The sequence below is a fragment of the Hydra viridissima genome, unplaced genomic scaffold, assembly GCF_058129835.1.
Source record: "Hydra viridissima isolate aposymbiotic clone 2 unplaced genomic scaffold, HvirCarnegie_v1 scaffold_12, whole genome shotgun sequence".
In the NCBI taxonomy this organism is placed as follows: Eukaryota; Metazoa; Cnidaria; class Hydrozoa; order Anthoathecata; family Hydridae; genus Hydra; species Hydra viridissima.
This window is the reverse complement of record NW_028324311.1, coordinates 11,135,217-11,161,723: the sequence shown is the minus strand read 5'-3', so window position 1 is coordinate 11,161,723 and position 26,507 is coordinate 11,135,217. Positions and strand designations below refer to the sequence as shown.

Here is a 26,507-nt window from a genome sequence, read left to right as displayed (position 1 = left end):
TACACTTTTCTTCGAATCAAAAACTTGGAACTTTGACTCTTTTTTTTTTGGGCTGAAGAAGTGGTTTTAATTGACCACACTTTCCAGTTCTTGCTTCTTTTTTATAACATTCCGTGCTGTTGAAGTAGACATTTAAATTTTTTTTGCAATTTGTTCTATTAAATATTTTTCTTGTCAAAATTTAAATATTGCTAATAATTTGTGTTTTCTTGCCATTTCTTATTTAAACATCAAGTTTAATAAAAAAATAATAAAAGTACTTCACTCTGATAGAACTATACCATAACTTAACCTTTTGAAATGTAATAGGAAAAGAATAGTGAAATGCTTATGTTTCTTAGCATCTTTAACCTAAACATAAACATTGGTCTTGAAAACAGCGTCAGTTATCATGGTTAATTTAGACAGTATATCTAGGTAAAGAAACTCCAGAAACACCCACTTGAGATACTATGAGGGCATATATAGTTGAATTCATGATTTTTCTTTTAGCATTTTTTTACTTAAATTATTTATCCACAACTTTGTTACCATAAATTACCCATATTAAAAGAAAAAATAATAATGAAAAAAGAAATAGAAAGTTTAAGTATTTTTTAAAAAAATTTCTGTCAGAAATCTCTTGAATGAATTTTAAAAGTTAAAGTATCTAGCATTCTTAAATAGATTAGTGATTTTTACCATCTGTCATATAAAAAGTTGGTATGAGCAAGGGGAAAAAAAATGCAGGATTCATGTGAGAACAATCCATTGAATACCAATCAAGCAGAAGTTGACAGTGAGAGTGACTCAGAAGAAACGTTCTCATCTTATCATCAGCGTAGAGTTTTATTGACCACAATTGAGCTTAAAAAGGACAAAAAACTTGCCAAAATAGGCTTTATGTTAGTTGTTGTTCTTGAAAGAGCAGCTTATTACAGTTTAGTTGCAAACCTTGCATACTTCTTAATAGCATATCTTAACTATAATAACCTGCAGAGTGTAAACATGACACAGACTTTTTTTGGTATTACATGGATATCTTGCATTATTGGTGGAGTTCTTGGAGATTTTATACTTGGAAGATTTTGTACAATTGTTGTTGGTTTACTTATATATATTGTTGGTTTTGGAATGTTGCCTATTATCAAATATGTTGCAAATCCAAATGATGATGCTATTAACAAAGGAAACAGTCCTTGGTTTATTGTGTGGATTTTTTTCTCTCTGTTCATTATATCTTTAGCTGAAGGTTGCTTTAAATCAAACATGTCCCCATTTGGAGCTGATCAGCTGACTGATACTGAAGATGTAGAGTTAAAGACCTTTTTTAATTACTACTACTGGGCAATTAACATTGGTGCTTTAGTGGGTTTTGTTCCAATGACTTACCTTCAACAAAAGCTTGGTTTTATTATTGGGTATTCAGTGTCTGTATTCTTGCTAGTAGTTTCATTAATTGTCTTCTACATAACACAAGAAAAGAACTACAATCTAGTAGAACCATCACATGGTAAGTTGCTGAAGAAACTAATTCAAATATGCTGTTATGCTAGAAGAAAATCTAAAGCTAGGTAAATCTGTCATAGCTATAAATGTACTTTTAATATGTTGAGTTTTTTTACAGGCACACTGTTAACTATAATTGGTTTTTGTGGACTTTTTATGAAAGTTTTTTTTCAGTTTTGCTGTAAAATTAAAAAAAAAAAAAAAAAAAATTTGAAGGAATAATGAAAGCTGTATGTTTTTTTCAGCAGTCATTCAAAGTATGAAAAATATGTTCCTGCACAACATTGGTTGGATAGAGCAAAAGTCATGCATGGTGGCAAATATTCAGATGCTGATATTGAAGATATCAAAAAGTTGTTTTCAGTTCTTCCTACACTTTTTTTTATTACTTTATATTGCACAGGATACTATCAGGTATTTTTGATTGTTTGATATTTCTTTAGCTAAGTTAAACTAATTTTGTTGTTGTTTTATGTTAGCCAAGTGGTTTGTTCATAAAGTTTTAAAATATTTTGTTTAGAACTATAGATTATATTTACATTAAGTTTCCTTAACTTTAAAAATTGTATTCTAAAAATTGTCTTTTTTAAGTAGTTTCAGATCATAAATAAACAAATGTTGTTAGTTTGAGTTGCTCATCTAATTTTTGTGGAGCAGTGTTGCATTCCATTTATAGAGAGTTTTTATTTTATAAAAGAATTTGTTTCTTAGTTGTTACTTAGTAGTTACATAGCAGAATCAATATTATCTTTTTATGGTAGTTAGGCAAACTACGATTTATTTAATAATTGTCATTATCTATTTAGTACTTAAAAAGTCAATAAGTTTAGTTTTCTATACTAATCATTATTTAAACATACTTATATTTACCTATAGCAGAGTCAATATAATCTGATTATGGTAGTATAACAAAATCAGATTTTATTTATTTTTTATTGTCCATTATTTTCCCATTAAAAGCCCTAATCATGTAGCCCTATTTATTACTGCCCGTAATCACCTCTTTTTTTTCCAGACTCATTGTTACCTTTTAATTTTGACTGTAGGTTTCAAGCCTTTACCTGGTTCAAGGTATTCATATGAATGTTAATTTTGGTTCTAGGCCTATTCCAGCAGCCTGGTTAAGTATCCTAAATATTATTACTGTTCTTATTTTTGTTCCTCTTATTGACAAATACTTGCATTCTTACCTCTTGAAGCAGCAAGTTTATCAACATTATGTTTTTCGGATGTCTATTGGTAAGTGTTTAAATTTCCTTCATGATGGCTTGTGACATCTTAGATTTTCTGAAAGTTGTTGTTTAAATAACTTTAAAACTACTCTCACAATATTCAGAGTGATTGAAATTAGTTTATTTTGGTTCTATTTTTGTTTTGTGTAACTTAAGTATATGTTATTTATTAAAATTTTAATTAAGATTTAAGTTTAAAAGTGTACCTTGAATCATTTTTTCTTTTTTAATTGAGTTTCTAAGTGATTTATGTATCAGTTACACATAGTTCTTAAGTTTCTAGTTTTGTTAAGAAAAGAATTCTGATGAAGAAACACCAAAATTTATTCCAATGAGCTGAATAACTGCAACTTATCTTCTACTTCAATAATATTATTTTAAGATTTTAATGTTTAATGTCACATTAATCAGCTTTTAAACACATGATGTTAGTGTTTAAAGTTTAATGTAACTTTATTTGGTTTTTTAAGGTATAAATTTAAATGTAAAGTATGTTTAAAATAATTCTCTTCTTTAACAACAGACTTAAAAATGTTCTCTTCAAAAAGTCTCATGAAAGTTTTTTTCTCAAATAAAATAGTTTGAAAGCATTTCTATATCTGATTTTTGATTGGTCATCAGGTTTTTTTTATAATTTTTCCTGCCAATAGATATGTTTTTTGTACAATCAAGTATTATGAACTGATATAAATATTTTGTTCATTTTAAAATAATCAATATTGTCTGTGTACCAAATATTGATAGCAAATGTTGTCTTTACATTGAAAGGTATGATTTTGGGAGCTTTGTCTCTATATGCTGCTGGCACCATTGAATATTATCGGGTGAATAATAAAAATATGGTAGTCAATACCTTTAACTTAAACAAAAATATCACAGTAATTGCAGCAAACATGACTATCTTGTACCAGGTACCTCAATACACACTCATGGGTTTATCTGAGATATTTGTTATTATTTCAGGTAGCATTTTTTTATTTGTTTGGGATTTACTTGTATACTTTTATTAGATGTTTGTGATGAAAGTTAAGTTAAACTTTTACTTATCATTAAACTTCTAAAGTTTTTAAAACTCTGTTTTAAGAAAAGTAGAAAATTTGATGTTTTAAGTTCTACAAAAATATCTTTTGCTGTAACATTTTAAGTTCATTTTTTTTTTCTTTTTTTCCATCAAACTTAAGTTAATTGATTACTTTTACTTTTACATGTGTAAGTATTTTTATTTATTTTTTTTTTTCGTTAGGTTTGCAGTATGCTTACTGTGAATCACCAAAGTCAATGCAAAGTTTTGTCACCAGCTTGTTCTTCCTTGTAAATGGTCTAGGGACTTTTTTGAGTACCATATTCATTTTAGTTGGAAATGCTCTAAAACTTGAAGTTTTAATAGCATCAAATCAGTTTTTGAGTGGTAATTTGTACTATTACTTTTACTTTTTGAGTTTCTTAAATGTCTTTAATTTGATTGGTTTTCTTGTTTATGCTTGGTCCAAAAAGCAGCTCCTGGAAAAATATCAATCACCTAATAAAATGATCTCTTGTATCCAGGATATAGAGACAATTACCAACAAATAATGGCAATAATTTTTTTCTTTCCAGTTTCCTTAAATTAGTTGTGCTCTTTCCATGTGACACTTTTCTATTTTGTTTTTAAAATGAAATTTTTATAAATTTTTGAATAATTTAAATGTTAAAATATTTAGATATTGTGTTTTTTTTATACATTGATTATTAGTATTTTCTTATAAAAGTAAAATGATATGTGAAAGTTGTTTTTGTTTTGTTCTTTTGTTTTTTTGTTTTTTTTTTGTTTTGATTCAATATTTTACTCTATTGTTAATATTTTTAAGTAAAAAACAAAAAATCTGTTAATTTTAAAAGTCATATGTTTTTAGTTTTTTTAAAATACTTTTACTAGTTTCTATTATCACATTATTTCTGAATTGTAAATAATATAGTTGATCAAATAAATTAAAAGAGCAGTTGTTTTTTGGTTTTTAGTTTATTTTTGTTATTGCAATCCCCTCATTAATTTTACTCTAAAACTAAAAAACTGCATTAGAGAAACTCTTTGTTATGTTTGTAAGCATTTTAGTATTTTGATAAAACACCCTTTTGCTCCTCCACAAAGCTTTCTCTTCATGTAACTGTAAATGTCTTTTTTCTAGAATGTAATTTGTCTAGCTTTGTTTTAGTGGAATCTTTTATTTTAGCAATGTTACAAATAAAAAAAGGATTAGGAGTATTGCAAAATAATTCTAACAATGTAATTTATAAAGACATAAGTTGTGAAGAACTAAAATCACAGGGCTTGTTTGTAAGACCTCATGAGTATCAGATTTTTGGAATTAATTGGATATCAAAGTCATTTGTAGCAGCTAAGCACTGTGGCAACATTTTGGGTGATGAGATGGGACTTGGAAAAACACTTCAAGTCAGTTTTCTGTAAAAAAATTTTATTTGTAATCAAGGTGAAGGAATTAGCAAGATAGAGAAGAAAAGAAAAATATTTCATAATTTGAACTTTTCAAGTCTGATTAAACTATTTGAAAATGTTTTCTCAATAATGTCTCTCTTGAAGTTTTGCATTAGATTGTTGCCATCATTTTTGTCTAGTAATTATTATTATCACCATTATCATCAATATTTTTTTATTCTTTTGTAAATAATATCTTATTAGATATTTTTTAAGGCAAAAGTTGAAAAATAAAAAAGACCAACAGTATGAAATAGAAATTAAAAGTCCATCTTTTTTTTTTATGAAACATTTAGTCAATTGCATCATTATTACATTTAAAAACATCCTACAATGCTGATGGTCCGTTTTTGGTACTTTCACCTTTGTCTGTCATCAGCAGTTGGGAAAAAGAATTTCAAAGGTATAACAAAAAAACTTAAGATATTATAAAAGAGGTGCTTTCAAGTTTTTATTTTTGAGTTTATTCACTTTACTACAAAACAGATGTTAAAAAAGACAGCCAAATATATTTAGAGGTTTTGATATACAGTGAAAGTTGCTGCACCTACTTCTATATTTTTAAACCTTTTTGTTCCTCATCCATCATGTTTTGTTGATATTTCTGTTCTTGTTGTAGATGCGCTCCTAGTTTAAAAGTTTTTACATACATTGGTGGAAAAGATGCACGAGAAGAAATGAGAGAGAAAATAGCTTCAAATTACCTGGTTTGTTTATTACAAGTTAAAAGCTTTGAACTTTGGATTTTTTAAGTTTTTGTCTTAAATTCTGTGGTTTATATCTTTATTATGAGAAAGTTTTTTTTTTTAGAGCAAAACTAAATAATATTATTTAATTTGACAATTTAAGTTTCAGTTTTGTTTGAAATGCATTTTAAGTGGATTTTTGCTTCAGCATCATTTAAATCATTTATATTTAACAATTTTATTATTTAATTGTCATTTCACTTAAATAGTGTTTTTTTTTATTTATTATTATCTATTTGTTTATTATTATCTATTTGTTTTCTAAGATACTGCTATTTGATTGACAATTAATTGTTAGAGCAAATAATTGGTATAAGTCTGCAAAATAATCAAAATAGGGACAGGTTACTTCAGTGTAAAGCCATTGTTATAATAAAATCTAAATTTTTAATAAACTCATTTTTGTTTAATTATTTTTGTTAATTTTTTTAATTTAATTTTAATTTTAGTAGTTCTTTTGTTTAATTTTATTGCATAAATTTCATTCTTGTTTTTCAAATTTGTTGCTCTCTATTTGTACTTGTTCTGTAATGATATTTTTTTGTAGACAGCAAATTGGAAAAATGTGAAAGCAGAATTTGATGTCTTCTTGACATCTTATGAGGTAACACTTATGTTTGATGTTATTGTAATCTATTATGATTACTAAATTTGTGTTATTATAAACATGTGTTTATTCTTTGTCTTCCATCAATATCTTAAAATGATTATTTAACTATCAACTCAACTTTAAATAGAGCAACTTAGCGATAGTTTAACACTTTATTGGCTTCTTATTACAATCATCCAGCTACACTAAGTTTTATTAGCAGCTGCTTTGTGACAAACATTTTATTGGTAGCGTTCAAAAATTCAAAACAAGAATTTTTAATTAATATAACAAGTTAAGAATTTGAATATTCAAAAACTAAAGTTAAAAAAAGTTTAGCAACTTAACAAAATTAGTCCTTAAGCCTTTAAGTGAGGACATTATATGTAAATCTGCAAGCCATTTTTAATTCAGTATACCTGAACTTTGGTGGAGCTATAGATTACCATAGTTACAGCAACCATAATACTTATAATAAAATAGTTTCATACTTACAAAAAAATGGGTAAAGTTGACCTGCCCTGATATGTATATCATATCGATTATCCATGGTACCCAATTACCTGCTAAAAACCAGATAACTATTTCCAGTTTTGGTTTTTAGCAGGTGTGTACCCATGTTCTATCTTAGCCTTTGCCAAAGTTTATATTCTTATATCTACTAATAAAAAGCATAAGAATACCATGTCTACTAATATTTAGTTAATCTGTAAACAGCTAATATTTTTTCCTAGTAAAATGCAGATAAAATATTATTACAGACAAGATATAAGTTGTTGAAGTTATTATTTACCTTTTGCAGTATTATTGTTGCTGATGTATTCAATCAGTTCAACATGCAGGATTTAGGAGGTAAACAGTTTAAGTTAATTTTAATTTCAGTGAAGCATTTTAAAAATAGTAGAAACTTTGTAAGTTTTTTGTAAGTTGATAAGTATAGGCAAGTATTGAGGGAAATTAAACATTGATCAATCTACATAAATCTGAAGTGATTAACATTAAACTACCATCTTATAGTGAGGCTTTTTGCCAGTTCCTGTTTATAAGTAAAGTTGCAGGTCATTTAGCAATTTAAAGATTACTGGATTTGAATTTTTTCTGTTCCATTAAAAGTGCTCTTTAATCTAAATCAAACTCTAAGATACCAATAAAAATTTCAGGCTACTGAGGAGTTAGTAGATGCTTCATAACAGCATCTACAAATTACTCAGTAGCCTTACATTTTTATTGGTATCTTGGAGTTTGCTCAAGACTGCATAGAAACAATATAACTTAGAAATGAATACAGGTTTTCTTGATAGTTCTATTATTCTTGTTAAAGGATATCCATTTTCAATTCAAATGCCATGAATTATGACTGGATGACCAAAAATATTTTTGCAATCTTCTTATTATGCCGCTAATTTAAATCAGTTTTTTTCTTCCAATATTTTTTGACACACCTTAATAAGTTTTCCAAAATGTATTTTGATAAAGATGTTTAAATATATGTTGATAAAGATTCATAAGATGTTCATATGAAACACATTTTTTTTCACAATTTATTTCTTTATTTTTACTTTTTACTTTGTTGAACTTTTCTATCTTTATAAAAATTTTCTCTCTATATTAAATTTTGCTTTCAAATGATAGATTTGTCTGAAGGATGTCTCATTTTTCAGCAAGTAAGTTTTTTTGAAAATTAAATTTTTGATCCAGTTTCGCTTTTAAAAATGGTAATGTGATAATAAACAATTTAATTTTCCTAATGAAAAAAGTTTAGTAAAGCCAGTTTAAATGATATACATAGTATATCTTAATCACATTAACTTACAAATATATTCTTTCTTATTCAAATTGATTGTTGTAAACTTATGGAATTACTACTTTTCATGGTAATAGTTTTGTTATCAATAATTTATTATTTTTGTTATTTTTAAAGGTTCATAAGTTTATTTTCAACCTTTTATAGGTTTAAATGGCAAATATTGATAGTTGATGAAGCTCATAGACTTAAAAATCATACATCAATTCTTTACAAAGAGCTATCAACGGTAAGGTGTAAAACACTACTTTAGAACTTATTTATATTTATTACCATGGCTGAATTTAAGATTGTAGGGCCCCCTGGGCAAGAAAATTTTTTAAGGGCTCTTAATACTATAAAAAAAGATTAAGAATGAGTTTTCTGTTAAAAAATGTTAAAGGTTCTTTATGAATAAATTTCTTTTTAAACATAGTCATTTATGACAAATAGCATGACAATCCATTACTGCCCCACCATAGTAAAAGGAAGTAAGTCCACGTTTGGTCTAATTAATAAATAAATTAGTAGGAAACATATCTTGACTGTATTTCTCCAGAGTTAGGTTCAGCCTCTTGTACCTAGTCAATTATCAAATGGGATTTTTTCACATATTGGAGATGCTGGCCTTTTTTAAATATAAAATAGAGTTCGAGGTATCTTTTTTTCTAATATTTAATATTAATTATAGCATTCATTTTTTCTTGCAGAAATGTTTTGAAAGACTTTATATCAAGTTATCCAATCATGTTTTGAATCCAGCAAGTAGTAATTAATTTCATTCATTCTTTCAAGATCATAACAGAATACTGCATAAGTATTAATTTCAAGTTTCAAAATATGCAGATGGAAGCCTTTTGCTTACTTCTAGTTTTAAAGCAAGTCCTTTTGAGCATTGCTGAATTGCATTTATCCTTTCACTGAAGCCTTATTGCTATCAGCTTTACATAACCAATGAGTAATAAGAACTCTTTTGGGCCATTTATTTATTTAAACCAAAAAGTCAATATTTCATGTTTCTGTGTGGATACATTAAAAAAATATAAAAATTTTACAAAGAATTAGAACTTTTTTTTTCCTTTTAAGGTTCTTCATGAATGTTCAATGCAATTAATCCATATAGCCAAGTTATTCACTGCAGTCATGTGAATTTCATTTTTTACATCAGTATAACTTTAAAAAATGTTTGTAGAAGCATTAAGAAATATTTTATTCAATGTAGCTGCCTTTGTTGTCTAAAACCTGTACATGGGTGTCTAAAGAGGTTGCAACTGTTAAAATCAAGTATCTAGATATTGTCTCACTCTACACTTGCTTGAGGTGATCAACACTAGAATGTGAAATTCTGTTGGCTGAGTACTCCCATTTGCCCCAAATTGCATAGTCTAGGGGATTCAATTCAGGGCTGGACAAAAGTCTGAAGATGGCTAGCAAAAAGCTGCAAATTTTTCTTTGCAGAATTTCTGCACTTTTTTGCAGTTTGAGGCAGAGCACCATCCTGGGTTACAATTTTCATTAGGGTAATTCACTTTCAGTCATGACAAAGCTTTATACCATAGAACCTTACAATAAACTTCAGCTCATACTTTTTCATCAGGTTTAAAAAATACAGCCCTTCTTATGATCTGCAGACCAGCTTTAAAATCCCAGGAAAGTATCTCATGGATTCTGTAGGATATTCCAATATTTTGATTTTGAGAGACTTTAAAACTACTAAATTCTATTTTAATTTGCTTCTACTTCCTAACTTTCTCTTAATGTCTTCTAACTGAAATTTGCAGCCTTTACAAAACATCTAATTTTGAATCCAGCAAGAATTCATTGTCTTAGCTTCCTAACTGAACATGGTTGATCCTTTTAAAATACTTTTTTTCAATTTTAGACTCTGAAAAAGAAAAAAATAATAATTAAATACACTCAAGAATATAATTGTAAAAAGTTGTTCAAGATATCTAAGTTTTGCTTTCCCATACTGTAGCTTAAGAAATCTGGGACAAATGTCAGTATATGTTACCTTTATTAGGGAAAAATTCCAAAATGGCAATATACGTTTCCATTATGAGGTGATCCTATGATTTAATTATCTCCTCTTGAAGTCAGTCATTACTTGCAATTATTATTCAGTACAGTTTTTAGAATATTTTGCCAGTAGTTTTCAAACTGGTCTACTTGTTTTAACTGTTCAAGGTCTATTTTTTGCACTAGTCTAGAGAATTAACCAAAAATACTGCAGATATAAGATAGATTTTTCATGGTAGTGGAAAAAAACATTCTTGGTACACTTATGATATCTGTTAAAATATAAATACTGTTTATGACCAACTTTGGTCTAATAATATTTTATCATAATGCTTAAGTATTATATTTTCAGGCCACATACTGATGTCAATCTTATAACCTTATTCAGCAATTTCTTTTTCTCCATAATAACACTACTAATAATTATGAATCAAAGAATTTTTAAAAATAAAATGCTATAGTTGGAATGTGGGGAACCTAGTTGTCCTGTTTACCCTGTTTTAAGTCTGTCACTGTTTATTGTGTATTATACAGTACTGCTAAAAATGGTAAGTCCTCAATAAAAATTTTTAAATAAAACTTTTTAAATAAAAAAAACTTTTCAAATAAAAGTATTAAGATATTTTCCTAAAAATTAGAAACAATGATTTAAATTTATTCAATTTGTTGTGAGAAAGCAATTTAATTATAAAATAAATTAAAATAACCTTTTTAAGTGGTCTATTTTCAAAAATTGCTAAACTGTTTTAAATAAATTGAATTAAAATATTTCAACTTAAATCACTAAGCTAGAGCTCAACTCTTTGATCTCAAATATTAAATCCTTAGAATAGTATATTATTGATTGTGTTGAAGAAAAATTTCTTCCTTTGTTTAAAACTGAGATTCCTTAGTATAAAGGACTTTCTTTGATGGGTTGAACTCCTTATATTTGTGCTTTATTAACTGAATTAATCTTTATTTTGTTTTGTCTTTTAATATTTGAAATACATGTTTTGACTTATATTAGCTTCTTCTGTACCTTATTAGATACAAAAATTTTATTTAATTAATAAATGACCCAAATTTTGTCAAATCTATGAATAAACTTGAAAAGCGAACCTGGTATTGTTTTGTTTTGGTGATCCAAAAGTTTTCTTGGGAATTGTAAATCAGACTGCTATTTACAATTAGTCAACAATATGTTGTCCAATTTGAAACATCTAGGGTGTAACACAAAAATTAAAGTACATTATTTACATTCTCATGGATGTTTTTCTGAAAATCTTTAGAGATTATAGTAAAGAGCAAAGTTAAAAAGTTTCCCCAGGATATTCACACAACAAAAGAATGGTACCAAGGGGGGTGGGACATACATAGGATGGCTGATTACTGCTGGAATCTTTGTTATGATCTCAAACATGCACCTTATTTAAGAAAATTTTATAAAATATATTTTTTTACTTCAACCACATCAACTGTTTAAAATAAAACGCATAAAAAATCATACTTTTGTATTAGTTTTTAACTTGCATGTAAATTTTACGCTGCTAGAAAAAAAGCAGTGTTATTTTTATAACCAGTGCATAAAATTTAACAAATAAAATCACTTTGTAAAATTTTTCACTGTTGACCAGAGTAATTAATTAATATTACATGCATACATAATTAGTTAGTAATACATACATACATACATACATACATACATACATACATACATACATACATACATACATACATACATACATACATACATACATACATACATACATACATACATACATACATACATACATACATACATACATACATGCATGCATGCATGCATACATACATACATACATACATACATACATGCATGCATGCATACATACATACATGCATACATACATACATACATACATACATACATACATACATACATACATACATACATACATACATACATGCATTTATACATACATAAATAATTGATAAATATATATACATAATTTGTTAACAGTACATATTAAAGTAATTAATAATACATACATACATAATTGATAGTACATGCATGCATAATTTGTTAATATTACTTACTGTTATGTAACCTGGCCAGTCATCATCAATTGTCATTTTTAAGGATGAAATATGAACTTTAATAATCTTGACACGTACTTAAAATATGTTCAACCAGTGCTCAAAGTGAGGCAGAATGGGGTAGGATGCCGCCCTGTCATCTTTTCAAAAACTGAAAACCGTCCCATTACCTTTTTATGTGTTTGAAGTGAGTGGATATAAAATATTGCAAATCATCCCATTCCTTTTTTTCTCCCCACTTCGAGCACTGTGTTTAGCAATTATTTTAATAAGAAACTAAGTTCAACTATTATTCTAGTAGCAAAATAAATGCAACAATTACATTAACAAGAAGCGCATGTAGATTTATTATCAGCTATTTTTGTTTTAGTTTTCTTTTTTTTGTCTTTTGATAGTTTTAAACCTTTTAATGTTTTTTGAGCACAATAATTACTTATATAAAACAGTTATAATACATTTGAATGTTTGTTAGATGGATATTGGTTTCAAATTGCTGCTTACTGGTACACCAGTTCAAAATAATCTACAAGAAGTAAGAAGTTTTTTTCTCAATCAAACTCTTGTTTTTGTCTTATAATTTTTTTCAAGTAGGTAATCAATCAGGAGTTTCAAAAAATTTGAGCCCTTTTTTTTTTTTTTTTTTTTTTACTATAAGTGCTTTCAATGTTTCCTAAGTTACACATTACAGTTACACATTACACAACTATTGTAAAGAATAATTCTAACTGCTGTAAATATCACAAAAAATAAAGTAGGCGCTCAAAAGTTGTTGAAAATCACATTTTCTTAAATAACTCTGCAGCAAATCGAGCCAAATTCTTGAAGTTTTCATCAATTATTTGTTATGCTCTTGGTAAGAGATAAAATCATTTTAAATAGTATGAGATATTAAAAAATTTTGTTTGCATAACAGAAAACTCCAAGTTTAAAAGTATGTTGACAATCCCTTTCAATGTTTTCTTTCAGTAATTTTTTTATCAATGAGTTGTTAAAACACTACTTTTGATAAAGTTAAGGAAACATTGTAAGAATCTGGAATAATACTTTGTCTGTTCTACGGGTCTGTTCACAAATTTAAAAACTCTCTGACCAAAAATAATTGTTCAATCTTTTATCAAAATCTGATCCAAGATTGAATGCAGTCTCTTTAAATGCTGATTTAAAAATCCTTTATGTTGTAAACTGTAGTATTTCAATTACAAAGCATTGTTTGAATGCAGCAAATCCATTAGGAAGATGTTCATTAAATAACCCATTAGTATTAGTTAAGATTCAAAAAGCAAGAGATGAAAAAACCATTTATCATGGGACTCACAACAATTTTCAAAAAATACTCTAGAGTGATGAATCTAAGTTTATGATTTTTTGTTCTGTTAGAATTAAGTTTGTAAGAGTTCCAAATGGTACTCATTTTAATCCAAATTATCAACTTTCAACTGTTAAGCATGTGGGAGAAATTATAATGGTTTGATTATGTTTTTCTTGTGATGGTTCTGGTCCAATTCATCAAATTGAAAGGATGGAAAAAAAAACAAAAACAAAGTGTTGTTAAAGATATGATGCTGGCACATTGATAGGAAAAAATGCCTTGTAGATGGTTTTTTCAACAAGATAATAGTCAAAAGCATATATCAATCAAAAAAGTTCAAGTTCTTGAGTGGCCATTTCAAAGTTCTGACTTAAATCCTATTGAACATTATTCAAGATGCTTGGAAAAATATCAAACTTGATGTCATGATTAAGCCTTTCGATTCAATCCCAGTTCATTGTCAGGTAGCAATTCATGTGAAAGGCTTTGCAACACAACATTAAGCATTTATAAATAAAGTATTTCTCTTTTTTTCACATTAAAAATAACTTTATTTTTTGTTATAGCATTAAAATGTTGGCGTCAACATAATTTTGAACTTTGAGTTTTCCAAAAAAAATACTTAAAAAAGTAAAAATTTTTGTAATTTAAAAACTCATGTTTAGTAAAGTGATTTATTCTCTTACTAATAGCATTACAATAATTGTTGAAAATTTCAAGAAATTTTGCTCAATTTTTTACAGAGTTAATCAAGAAAATGTGATAACCAACACATTTTTGAGTGCTACAGCATAATTAAGGTAAACACAATATTAATGAACTGTAATTATGGTAAACACATACAAAAAAAAGTGCCTTAAAAAAACAGTACTTTTATTACAGAGATTATTACAAGGCAATACTTACATTTGAATTTACTTTAATAAAAATAATACAATTTTTCAAAAGAAATTTATTTGAAGAGAATACAAGAAAGTTGTTTTGATAAATGAATGCTGCGGCCATTGTAAGAAGGTTATTTAGATAAACGCATGCTGTGGCCATTCTAAGGAGGGATGCTGAATATGACCTTTTCTTTTAACTTGAATTATGAAAATAAGTAAAATTTGTTAAGATAGAAGGGATTTCTATTTAACGCAGTTCCTACAGTTCCCTATAAATGTTTAACTTTTTAAGAGAGTAGTATTCATACAATTATAAAACGTTGAAAAAGTTAGAAAATAATTTTTATACCTAAAAAAATGCAAGTTTACAAGTAAAATGCCAAACACAGAAAAGAGTTTAATACTGTTAATTAGTCAGAGCCAAATTATTTACTCTAAGTAAAGTTTTTTTTTTTTTTTTTTTTGTGAAACTCTTTAAACATTCAAACCTCAAAACTATTTTCACTTGGTCAATTTTACTTGAAAGATCAGAATATATTTATAGTCAAAACATTTTATGGGAAGTTGTTGAGTTAAAAAGTTAATAATCTGATGGAGATGCCTACCAAAATGTCAACATGCTTTCATATCAAAATGTATAGCAAAAAATACTAGATGTATTTTTTTCATCATATATCGTTTTTTTGTGTCTAAATTATAAGTTAAGTTATTTAGTGTTTATTTTATAAGTTATTTAGTTTTATTAAGCTATTTTATATAAAATATTTTTAGATTTACAGTTTGTTATCATTTATTGCTCCAACAGTGTTTGATGTAGAACACATCAATGAATTTATCCAGCATTTTTCTTCGTTAGTTGAAGGTTGGTAACTTATTTTCAATATTTAGATTTATTTTTCAGTAATAGTTATTGCTTGATCTTTGATAGACCTTTTAATAATTTATATTGTAAGCATTATTAGTTAACATTTACAAGTTCAATTGGAATTCTTGTATTGCAAACAACTTGGTTTAGAGGATTTATCATCACTTAAAAGACAAGAACTGCATGATTTGTTGAAACCATTTTTACTACGTAGAACAAAAAATGAGGTTTGTGTTGATGTTTTGTTTAAAACTGGTGTTGTGTGTATAGGATGCTCTGTAGTTTATTAATCTGTGTATTTTCAGGTTTTGAATCTTCCTAAAAAGTCAGAAGTGATATTATATTGTGGAATATCGCACATTCAGAAAAAACTTTATAAAGCAATTTTAACAAAAGACTTAGGTAAAAAAATACTTGTCATAAATATAAAAAATAAAAAAATAAAAAAAATCAAAATAAGTAAAGTTGTTTATATATAAGTTTGAAGAAACTGTTATAATATATACTCTTTGTTATTTTATATTGCAGGAGCTTTTGATAATGAGGGCGGTCAAAGGACAAGGTTGTTAAACATTTTAATGCAGCTAAGGAAATGTTGTAACCACCCATACTTATTTCCAGGTCAGTAGAGATATTTATTTTAAGAATTTGGATAACTTTTTAACTATTTTCTTCAACAGCTGCATTTCATGGCAGCTGTATTCATAGCAGCTGTTGTATTATCATAGCAGCTGTTGTATTCTTCATAGCAGCTGTTGTATTCTTCATAGCAGCTGTTGTATTATCATAGCAGCTGTTGTATTCTTCATAGCAGCTGTTGTATTATCATAGCAGCTGTTGTATTATCATAGCAGCTGTTGTATTATCATAGCAGCTGTTGTATTCTTCATAGCAGCTGTTGTATTCTTCATAGCAGCTGTTGTATTATCATAGCAGCTGTTGTATTCTTCATAGCAGCTGTTGTATTATCATAGCAGCTGTTGTATTATCATAGCAGCTGTTGTATTATCATAGCAGCTGTTGTATTCTTCATAGCAGCTGTTGTATTATCATAGCAGCTGTTGTATTATCATAGCAGCTGTTGTATTCTTCATAGCAGCTGTTGTATTCTTCATAGCAGCTGTTGTATTCTTCATAGCAGCTGTTGTATTATCATAGCAGCTGTTGTATTATCATAGCAGCTGTTGTATTCTTCATAGCAGCTGTTGTATTCTTCATAGCAGCTGTTGTATTATCATAGCAGCTGTTGTATTATCATAGCAGCTGTTGTATTATCATAGCAGCTGTTGTATTCTTCATAGCAGCTGTTGTATTATCATAGCAGCTGTTGTATTATCATAGCAGCTGTTGTATTATCATAGCAGCTGTTGTATTCTTCATAGCAGCTGTTGTATTATCATAGCAGCTGTTGTATTATCATAGCAGCTGTTGTATTCTTCATAGCAGCTGTTGTATTCTTCATAGCAGCTGTTGTATTCTTCATAGCAGCTGTTGTATTATCATAGCAGCTGTTGTATTATCATAGCAGCTGTTGTATTCTTCATAGCAGCTGTTGTATTCTTCATAGCAGCTGTTGTATTATCATAGCAGCTGTTGTATTATCATAGCAGCTGTTGTATTATCATAGCAGCTGTTGTATTATCATAGCAGCTGTTGTATTCTTCATAGCAGCTGTTGTATTCTTCATAGCAGCTGTTGTATTATCATAGCAGCTGTTGTATTATCATAGCAGCTGTTGTATTATCATAGCAGCTGTTGTATTATCATAGCAGCTGTTGTATTATCATAGCAGCTGTTGTATTCTTCATAGCAGCTGTTGTATTCTTCATAGCAGCTGTTGTATTCTTCATAGCAGCTGTTGTATTATCATAGCAGCTGTTGTATTATCATAGCAGCTGTTGTATTCTTCATAGCAGCTGTTGTATTATCATAGCAGCTGTTGTATTCTTCATAGCAGCTGTTGTATTATCATAGCAGCTGTTGTATTCTTCATAGCAGCTGTTGTATTCTTCATAGCAGCTGTTGTATTCTTCATAGCAGCTGTTGTATTCTTCATAGCAGCTGTTGTATTATCATAGCAGCTGTTGTATTCTTCATAGCAGCTGTTGTATTATCATAGCAGCTGTTGTATTCTTCATAGCAGCTGTTGTATTCTTCATAGCAGCTGTTGTATTATCATAGCAGCTGTTGTATTCTTCATAGCAGCTGTTGTATTCTTCATAGCAGCTGTTGTATTATCATAGCAGCTGTTGTATTCTTCATAGCAGCTGTTGTATTATCATAGCAGCTGTTGTATTCTTCATAGCAGCTGTTGTATTCTTCATAGCAGCTGTTGTATTATCATAGCAGCTGTTGTATTCTTCATAGCAGCTGTTGTATTCTTCATAGCAGCTGTTGTATTATCATAGCAGCTGTTGAAGAAAATATTTAAAAAGTTTAGTCCTCTTGATTACTTGATCAATTTCATTTTAAACTGCTGTGAATTATTAAGCACATTAAAAGTGAGTATAAAAAATCCTCCTTTAAAAAACATTGTTTTAAATTAAACTAAAAATAAACTTCTCAGGTCTAAGTAACCATGAATAAGTTTTCTCTTGTTTTAATTAAAAAAAGTTAAATTTTTTTTGTAAAACTTTGTAGTTTATAAATAAATGAAAACAAAACCAAAAACTTATTAGTATTTGATAATATTTAACATTATTTAACAATATTTAGTTCTGCAAAATTATTTCTTTTGTGAAAAAATTAAATTTTAAAATTAGTAAACAATTTTGGAAGACAATTCTTTAATAAAAGTGTCCCCTAAATAATATTTAGTATGATTAAAAAGTTCACAACCTATACTGCTTACTCTTAGTTCCGTATTTTTAGACAACAAGTTGTTGTCATTAGCATTCATTGTTTCCTATAGTTCCATTCTTTCCTTTGATCATTTATCTATAAAAAAAAATTACAACTAATTACTTGCAACTTGATTTTTTTAAATTAATTACTAATTTACTTTAGCTAATTAAAAATATTGCAAAAATTGTTAAAATCGTTGTCCTCTCATAATTGCAGTATATGATGCAAGGAATGTTATTTTCAAAAGCTTAACTTATTGGTTTGTAGTATCAAATATGTTTTATTTAGGTATTGAAAATGAGCCTTTTGAACTTGGAGAACATCTTGTTGAAACAAGTGGTAAATTATTATTTATAAATCATTTCTTGTTTTTAGGCATTGAGAGTGGAAATATTTGGTGAACCTTAGAAATCATTTTAAATTAAGTAGCTTTTGCTATTAAAAAAAGTCTCCATGTCAATTAAAAACTAAGGTTCAAGGAAAACATGGAAAAGCTACTTAATTTGAAACAATTTTTTATAAATTCAATTGTTACTAAGTCTCTACTAAAGAGGTCTATTACAAGAAATTTTAGGAAATCTGTTATGAGAAATGTTTATGAGATTATATTATTAAGAAATATGAGAAATGTTATGAGAAATGATTTCTTTTCTTTTATCTCATAACTTCTGCAGATTTATGTAGCAAAATGAGTAGCTTTATTGGGACATCATAAAAATCCTAATCAAAGTTAATGCATTTTTAAATAACAATAAAAGTAATAGAAATAAAAACTATTCACTGTGTAGTTTCTTATTGTAAAAAGATTCTTTATTTCTCTCTGTTCTCTCTGTTGTATCCTCTTATCTCTGCTTATTCTAATCCTTTTTTCCTGATCCCTTAGTTTATTTATTAAGAATGGCATAATAAAATAAACCTGCTAAGTTTATCATTTATTAAAAAGATATTTGATACAGGCAAAATTATTTTCATTATTTTTGTCTCCAGTATTTCTTTTGTTAAAATTGTTTTGTTTTTATTTTATTTATTTTAGTTAAAAGTTCAAAAAAGTATCCTTTCTCTAGGATTAAGGAATGTCATGAGGTCTCTCTAGGCTCACACTTGTCCAAAATGGGAAATAATTACTCCGAAGCTTCCCGAAAAAACCCTTTGGAGCGAAGTATCTACATATGTTCCTGATTAGAAAAATGAAAAAAATGAAATCCTTCATGACCGTCCGAGCGAGAAATTTTAGTTTTAAAATGTAAGAAATTGCGACAAAAAATATTTTTTTGCAATCAAAAGAAAACACATTTTTTATTCACTAAACATTGATCTACACTACATAACAGATCCCTGATGCATGGGTAAGTCACTAAAATGTTTAAAAAACTTCAAAATCAAAAGTAAAATGATTGTTTAGCAAGTTTAATTTTGATTTTTTTTAAAATGATTTAACAATTGTCCACTGTAGATTGCTTTTATTCTTTTTATTCTATGAACACATAACAAAGAAATAATGTGAGAAAACAATGTGAGAAAACAATGTACTCTTTAAAAAATTGAGTTGGGGGCAGCTTTAATGTTAGTTAGTCAAGCTTTTTTGAAAAACTAAAACATAAATAAACTGAAACAAAGAGACGATGTTTTCTTGATAACTTTGCATTAAAGACGCTTGCTGTTGAAATCTACTATGCAACTCAGCAACTTTTCTGGATAGTCTGGATGACCCAGAGGCCTTTTGTATCTCTCCCAGTGGGTTCGGAAACTGTGATGAAGGGCTTCTGTTGTCTGTTCGCTGAATGGTCCAAGAGACTTTTTGTGACGATCAATGAAATCCTTGACATGAAAGAAGACAGTGTGGACTTTTGGACTCACACTTACTTTTGGCAAGGAGAGGAAAGCCCGTTGAAATTGGTCAATTTTCTTTGAGTAGTTTGAATCCAGATGATTTCCAAAGCAGGCATTCACAACTGCATCAAACTTTCTCAAAGTGTCGATGAATGGAAAAACATGAAAAGCTGAACAATTCTCTGCTTGTCTTTGAAGAAGGTCAACATTTTTGAGGAGTTTGCGGCATTCATTCCCAGCAAACTGCCCTCCGTGAAAAGGCTGTTCTTTGATATGAAGAGCTTTAGGCCATTCTTCAGCCTCAGGCCAGGAGTCCTTTAGTGCCTTGAACAGATGGTTCACTACACCGAGAAGGAGATGTAGCTCCATTGGTGGTATGATGTCAAGAACAAGTGCATTGTCAGAAAAATCCAAGAGGGGCTCATGCACCACATTCTGAAATTGTTTAGCCTTTTTCATGTCTAAACCAGCTGCTTTAAATGAGGCATAAGATCTTCTGATGGATCCAAAGGTTCGAAAGTTACCATTCTGTGATAACCTATTGTGGTCAATGTCACACCATGTGCAAGGGTGTGAGCTGGCATGTGACTGAAGCCCACACACAAGGTTTGCCACCTTCAGGTCACTTGAAAGAAGAAAGTTAACTCGCTCAGAGAAGATGAGAGATAGTATTGTTCTCAAATTCTCATAGTTTTCTGGTACATCCTCTGCTACAGCAACAAGAAGTTGAGATTTCACACCACTGTCTTTTGCTGCAAAAGATGTAAGTGTCTTCTTGTCTGGTGGAGCTTGAACTTGAGAAATCAATTCATCTTCTTGAATCCCAAGGCTAACCTTGAGGAAACCACCACCACCGTCAATTCCAAGCTTGACTATGTGCTCTTTATACACTTGTCTTTTGAGCAAGACATCATTGAGAAGTTCAGAGAGATTCTTGCAGTGAACCACAATTTGTTTCTTTGTCTGAGACTTTTCATGTGTCACAGTTATGTTTGTGTGAGTGAAATGTTCAGATAGTTGTGTACCTATTTGATGGAATTTTGCCCGGAATTGAGGTTCAACAACTCTGGCTTGTGCAACATGGTTCAATGTTGAGGCCAATTTTTTGACGCTTGCATTAGACAGCCCTGTGTTTGTCTGAATGTTTGCAAGGTCTTGGGCTTTTAGAACTACTTCATCACCAAAGAGTCTTTTTGCGCTTGCTGCACCTGTATTAAAAACATTGCTATGAGTAGGAGCAAATTTTTCACATAAACAGCCAAGTTTTCTTTATGGAAAGTAAAGTTTAGATTTGAACTGCAAATTTTATTTGTTAAAGGTTTTTTCTTTTGTAAAAGACAAAGACAATGACAAAGTTTTAATTACTATCAGATAAAAGATTTGCAAGTTACTGTTACCTGGAGTAATTGGTAAAGGTCGCCCACCACCACTTTGTGCTATTCTTAGGGTTCCATGAGGAGAAGCCTCTTTAGATGAAATGACTGCTGAAGCAATCTGTTCACTGACTTTGGAATCTTTTGATGCCAACATCTTTATGTTATGCCTGAATGTGAACTGATTGCATTGATGAGGTACTCCTCTTCCAATTAAGGAGAGGCAATCAGAACATCTTCTTTGGTCTTGGGATGGTAAAGGCTGTTGTGGCATTTCAAATGGGTGCTTTTGCAATGCTTTCAGGTGTCCAATTTTGCAAATGATGCAATCACACTGCTGTCCTCTTGTCTCAGGCCTAGGGATGACAGATGAGAAATCAAAAATGGGAGGGACAGAGACATTCTCACCATTTTTCTTTCTCCTCAGAAGCAGTCTGCAAGAATCACACATTCCAAGTGGGACTCGTGTGTCACAAAAGTCAACATCCTGAGAAATCAGACTCTTGACTTGGTCTTTAAGAAAACTTGTTAGCTCCCTAGAACATTTTTTCATACAGAGGAGACAAACTGACTTCCGACAGTCTTCATGATTTTTTGCTGAGTTTGGCATTTTTGAGTTGTGCATTCCACGAATGAAAACATGAATATGTCATTAAAATGCCTTTTCCCGAAATTTGGTTCAATATTTTATTAGGGATGTGCCACTAATACTTAAGAACTGATTTTTTCATCAAATTTTGAAAAAAAAAATTAAAATTTTTTTTGGCAAAAATCTTATTTTTTAAACTGAAATTTCTCGCTCGGACGGTCATGAAGGATTTCATTTTTTTCATTTTTCTAATCAGGAACATATGTAGATACTCCGCTCCAAAGGGTTTTTTCGGGAAGCTTCGGAGTAGTTATTTCCAATTTTGGACAAGTGTGGGCTACCAAACTGGCAACCTTTTAATTTTTTTAGAGATTCAAACCTGAATTCTAATAGAATTGGTAAATACATGTTATACAGAACACCTAAAATCATAACTGATTGGGTTAACAGAGAATGACAAATGAGAATAAAAATATTATTGTATATCTGTTCAGGTATTACTTTTTTCAATCCCCAAAATCCTGCTGCCCATTCAGTACCTGATCATCTGTTCCCAAGAAGATCTGTTCCCAAGAAAATGATTGTAATGATAATAACTTCAAAAGGGAACAGTTTTTTTATCTTTTGAAATAAAACTAAGCTGTTAAACTAAAGTAAACTGTTTAGAATTTTTTAGTGTTTCCTAAAGTTGCAATTGATTGCAGTAATCAATATTCTAGCTTTTTTTTCCATATTGATTGCAGTAATCAATATGGAAAAAAAGAGCTAGAATATTCCCCAAATTGTACTTAAAATATTTTTTGTTATATTAATTTTTAAATAACCAGTGCTTTTGGGAGATACTTTCTTTATTTCTTGAATATTCAAAGGTACAAAAACACGAGTTAAATCAACTTATTTATCAAGTACTTCTGGTGTGCAAAAGAAGATTAAACCAAAAAAAAAAAAAAATTAAAAGTAAAAGTTTCTTAATCTCTTAAATATTTTTGTTAAATTCTTTGTCTCTAATGGCATTCATAACCAAAACATTGATTGTTTTATTTATCTTGATTGGATGGAAATTTATTTTGGTTGGATGGAAATTTTCCTAATCTTTGAAATTTCCAACATGGGCATTTAAGCAGGATGCATTGGCTGCACAAGTATGGTTTCAGTTGGCTGGTTGCCAACTGAAACCATACTTATGCAGTTTTTAAATTGTTAACTTTCTTTACTTTCTTTACATAATTCATACCTCTCTGGGCTAATCAAAGTAAAAAGTAACAGGAATTATCAGTGTTAAAATTGCATTCACTCAATTTTATGCAATATGCAAATAAGTGAATGAATTAATAACAAAAAGTTATATATGCAAATTATTAAACAATTGTGGCATTTCAAATGATTATTCACACTAATTAACAAAAGTTATTGCTACATTGTAAACCATCATCAGTAGGTATTTCTAAGTAAAAAGGAATGCAACAACAAGCAACATAACATTTGAGTTAATTGCACTTCCTTCAATCTGAATTATTGTCATTTTAAAATTGAAAAAAAAAAGTCTTAAGTAAATGGTTATTTTAAACTCTTGACTCTTCCAAAGTCCTTTGAATGTTAATTCTGACTCACCATTCCTAGTAATATGACTGGCCATCCCTAGCTTTCTGTACCCAATAACAGAAACTTTCAGGTTTCTTATTGAGCACACAGATAAAATCAAAAAGAGGCCAGTTGTTAAAATTTTAAGTATCTGATAAAATTGGTGCTATCAGGTAATACGCAATTGGGTAATTGGGATCAACAAAAGTTTTTATTGGTCTTATTGGGGTACAGTACCTATTCGGGTTGGGTTTGGTTCTTATCAGGACCTAGATATTCACTAACTAAGGTTCATTGCTACTCACATAGTGTAAAATAAGCTTATATATGTGTAACTATTTTCTGGCATAGGAAAGTTGTATCTACTGGATAAATTACTTGATTTTCTGAAACTAAGGTAAGAAATGTATCTAAATATTTTTGATTCATTTCTTGAACATTTTTATTTGGTGGTTTATTGTTAAAGCATTTAAAAAAGTTGCTTAGTTATAATGAAAGCAGTAATTTAAATTTAAATTTAGCGGACATAAAGTGTTGCTTTTTTCTCAAATGACTGCAATGTTGGATATCGTTCAAGATTACTTAGGATATAGAGGTAATGGTTTGTGTTAATATTATTTCCTTTTTCACTGGTTTGTGGAAAAAAAAATTTGAATTTCTGTGGTCTTTTGGTATTATTTAGGTTATAGCTATGAGAGATTAGATGGTTCTGTGCGCGGTGAAGAAAGATTTCTTGCTGTTAACAACTTTAATGATTCTGATGATACATTTATTTTCCTGCTAAGCACAAAGGCAGGTATATAATTTTTTTATCAATTGATTCATGAATCCAGTTTTTGTTTCGTGGTAAATCAATGACACTGAATAACAACAAAAAAAAAAGTTGTGGTTCTTTAATTAAAAGGTATTTGCAGAAATAAGTTGAAGGATGTTAACATCACACTGATTAATTGGTTTGCACTATTAATTGGTCCACAGATTAATTGGTTAAAAGATAAACAAAGTGCAATTTCACATCTCATTCACTGAGAGCATCTTTTATAAACAGTTTATAAAATAAAACCACTAAATATTTCATAAATAGTGCAAAATAAAAATATTAGGATTTTTTATGACCTCATAAACTATAGTACTACATTCAATTAGTTTTTAACTAATAAGTTATGTAGTAACATAAAAGTAAGTAACCCTATGGATAAAAGTAAGTAATAAAAAGTAATAAAAATAAAACCCTTGATTTTTTTGCTAAATACTTTTGATAGGTGGTCAAGGACTAACTCTAACAGCAGCAGATACAGTGATCTTTCTAGATAGTGATTTTAATCCACAAAATGATCTCCAAGCAGCTGCCAGAGCTCATCGAATAGGCCAATATAGGTAGTATTGATTTTATTGAAATATTTGTAATTTTTTTGTAATTGGGAAAAACTCTGTTTGAACAAAAAATTTTTGGTATCTTATTTAGACCAGTGAAAATCATTAGATTATTGTCAAAAAATACTGTTGAAGAAATTATCTTGAAACGAGCTGAGAAAAAACTAAAGCTCACCAATGTTGTTATAGAAGGTGGGCAAGTAAGTATTTATAATGAAATCAGCTAATCAAGAAAGCTAATGCTTTTTATAATAAAACAATTGCTTATAGTTTTATCTGAATAAGAGACTTTGTAATTATTAGATAGTTTCAATTTCTTTACCTGAAGCTTGTAAAAATATTTTCTTAAAAATGTTCATATTTTCTGTTGTTTTTTTTTTTTGTTGTTGTTGCATCATTATTTGTATTTTAATTTTTGTGTCTAATTTTTTACTTTGTTTCTGTTCAATTTAATTTTTTTTGTCTACTTTTTTTATTTTTTTAATTTAGTTTTCAAGTATGAAAACAATGGAGTCCTCTAAAGAGGTATAAAAGTAGAGAACACTACAATATTTCTACAAAATGTTATAAATAGTTTTGCAAAAAGCTAGTTTTGTTTTTTGATAGTTATAAAAGTTATTAACTATAATAAGTTAGTAAAACAAATTTATTTTAGTATTTTTGTTTTTCAGAAAAAGGTTCTTTTTTTTTTTCTCCGTTTTTTTTTTTTAAGTTTTGGTTTTCATATTTTAATGTTCTTCTTTTCAAGAATTTTTTTTCATGTTCCTGTACTTTTTAAATTTAGTTAAGTGACATTTTAAAATTTGGATTGCAAGATTTGATGAATTCTGATCAAAGGTGAGATCTCATGTTGTTGTTAGCAGTTTTCAATACAAGAAATAAAAGTTGAAACTTAAAGTTAAACATTTAAAAACTGTCAATCATACTTTAATCATAAAATTGTTTAAAAGATTTATGATGAAAAGCTTAAAAATAGCTCTAACTATGGTAACTAAATTTTGATTAGTACATTAAAAAGACAGCTAAAAAAATTGTACCCCTTTTACACTTTGATCATTTTTTTTAGCTTTAGGTAATTTGTTATAGAAATACAAATTATATATTTAATATTGTAAAGAATAAAATTCATATCTTTTTTTCAGTTTGTATGAGAAAACAGATTTTCAAAGGTTAGAAAAATACTTTGATTGTTATTTCATATGCTGTTTGTTGTATATCTTATTATTTTGCTAATTTACATATGTTTATATATATGTGTGTGTGTGTATTAGGGTGTTCCTTAGCATACATGCAAAAAAATCATATTTTGAGTTCTGGCACCTTCCCCCAATGTGTTTTAATAATACAAATAAAATGATGTGCAAAAGTTGATAAATATTGCTTAATAATTAGGAGTGGCACTCAATTTTTATTAAATGTATATTTTGTTCATTGATGGACCAACATTGTTGAATAAGGTTTAATTTACAT

General features: G+C 28.6%; 3 protein-coding genes across 14 annotated transcripts in view; 2 read left to right on the top strand and 1 right to left on the bottom strand.

Annotated features, from left to right (window-relative positions):
• The first annotated feature begins 561 nt into the window (after positions 1 to 561).
• LOC149881260 (solute carrier family 15 member 4-like) lies at positions 562 to 4,701 on the top strand. Of its 2 annotated transcripts, none has more exons than XM_090068966.1 (5): positions 562 to 1,553; positions 1,734 to 1,902; positions 2,535 to 2,727; positions 3,489 to 3,683; positions 3,964 to 4,701. In XM_090068966.1, exons 1-5 carry the CDS (start codon positions 724 to 726, stop codon positions 4,290 to 4,292), a joined length of 1,716 nt encoding a protein of 571 aa, XP_089925092.1. In that variant the 5' UTR covers positions 562 to 723; the 3' UTR covers positions 4,293 to 4,701. The 2 variants fall into 2 exon arrangements, with proteins under 2 accessions (XP_089925092.1, XP_089925093.1); XM_090068967.1 differs by having other exon boundaries at positions 1,737 to 1,902; positions 3,964 to 4,430.
• Positions 4,702 to 4,896: 195 nt separating this feature from the next.
• Positions 4,897 to 26,507, top strand: part of LOC145194393 (ATP-dependent chromatin remodeler CHD1L-like) — a 41,101-nt gene continuing 19,490 nt past the window's right edge. For all 11 annotated transcript variants that reach the window (XR_016445599.1, XR_016445606.1, XR_016445602.1 and 8 more), the window contains exons 1-20: positions 4,897 to 5,151; positions 5,490 to 5,596; positions 5,813 to 5,900; positions 6,487 to 6,543; positions 8,161 to 8,192; positions 8,480 to 8,561; positions 12,861 to 12,920; positions 15,353 to 15,443; positions 15,597 to 15,673; positions 15,752 to 15,848; positions 15,975 to 16,067; positions 18,579 to 18,629; positions 24,015 to 24,060; positions 24,185 to 24,258; positions 24,346 to 24,459; positions 24,926 to 25,040; positions 25,129 to 25,237; positions 25,527 to 25,562; positions 25,822 to 25,874; positions 26,180 to 26,206. Coding sequence is in view for 3 of the 11 variants with exons in the window: in XM_090068669.1 (XP_089924795.1) it covers positions 4,933 to 5,151; positions 5,490 to 5,596; positions 5,813 to 5,900; positions 6,487 to 6,543; positions 8,161 to 8,192; positions 8,480 to 8,561; positions 12,861 to 12,920; positions 15,353 to 15,443; positions 15,597 to 15,673; positions 15,752 to 15,848; positions 15,975 to 16,067; positions 18,579 to 18,629; positions 24,015 to 24,060; positions 24,185 to 24,258; positions 24,346 to 24,459; positions 24,926 to 25,040; positions 25,129 to 25,237; positions 25,527 to 25,562; positions 25,822 to 25,874; positions 26,180 to 26,206 (1,628 nt within the window). In the remaining 8 variants the exon portion in view is untranslated. The remainder of the gene's footprint in view (positions 5,152 to 5,489; positions 5,597 to 5,812; positions 5,901 to 6,486; positions 6,544 to 8,160; positions 8,193 to 8,479; positions 8,562 to 12,860; positions 12,921 to 15,352; positions 15,444 to 15,596; positions 15,674 to 15,751; positions 15,849 to 15,974; positions 16,068 to 18,578; positions 18,630 to 24,014; positions 24,061 to 24,184; positions 24,259 to 24,345; positions 24,460 to 24,925; positions 25,041 to 25,128; positions 25,238 to 25,526; positions 25,563 to 25,821; positions 25,875 to 26,179; positions 26,207 to 26,507) is intronic.
• On the bottom strand, positions 18,821 to 22,103 carry LOC149881259 (uncharacterized). Its single transcript, XM_090069095.1, has 2 exons — positions 21,518 to 22,103; positions 18,821 to 21,328 (listed from the first exon to the last, which is right to left on the bottom strand). The coding sequence occupies exons 1-2, from the start codon at positions 22,101 to 22,103 to the stop codon at positions 19,935 to 19,937; spliced, it is 1,980 nt and encodes a 659-aa protein (XP_089925221.1). The 3' UTR covers positions 18,821 to 19,934.

Excerpts from the sequence above, each read along its gene's own strand:
- LOC149881260 (XM_090068966.1), top strand. The coding sequence starts at position 724 with ATGCAGGATTCATGTGAGAACAATCCATTGAATACCAATCAAGCAGAA. Across the intron at positions 1,903-2,534 it reads ATTGCACAGGATACTATCAG|GTTTCAAGCCTTTACCTGGT; the intron begins GTATTTTTGATT and ends TTTTGACTGTAG. Across the intron at positions 2,728-3,488 it reads TGTTTTTCGGATGTCTATTG|GTATGATTTTGGGAGCTTTG; the intron begins GTAAGTGTTTAA and ends TTACATTGAAAG.
- LOC149881259 (XM_090069095.1), bottom strand. The coding sequence starts at position 22,103 with ATGCCAAACTCAGCAAAAAATCATGAAGACTGTCGGAAGTCAGTTTGT. Across the intron at positions 21,329-21,517 it reads ACCTTTACCAATTACTCCAG|GTGCAGCAAGCGCAAAAAGA; the intron begins GTAACAGTAACT and ends TTTTTAATACAG.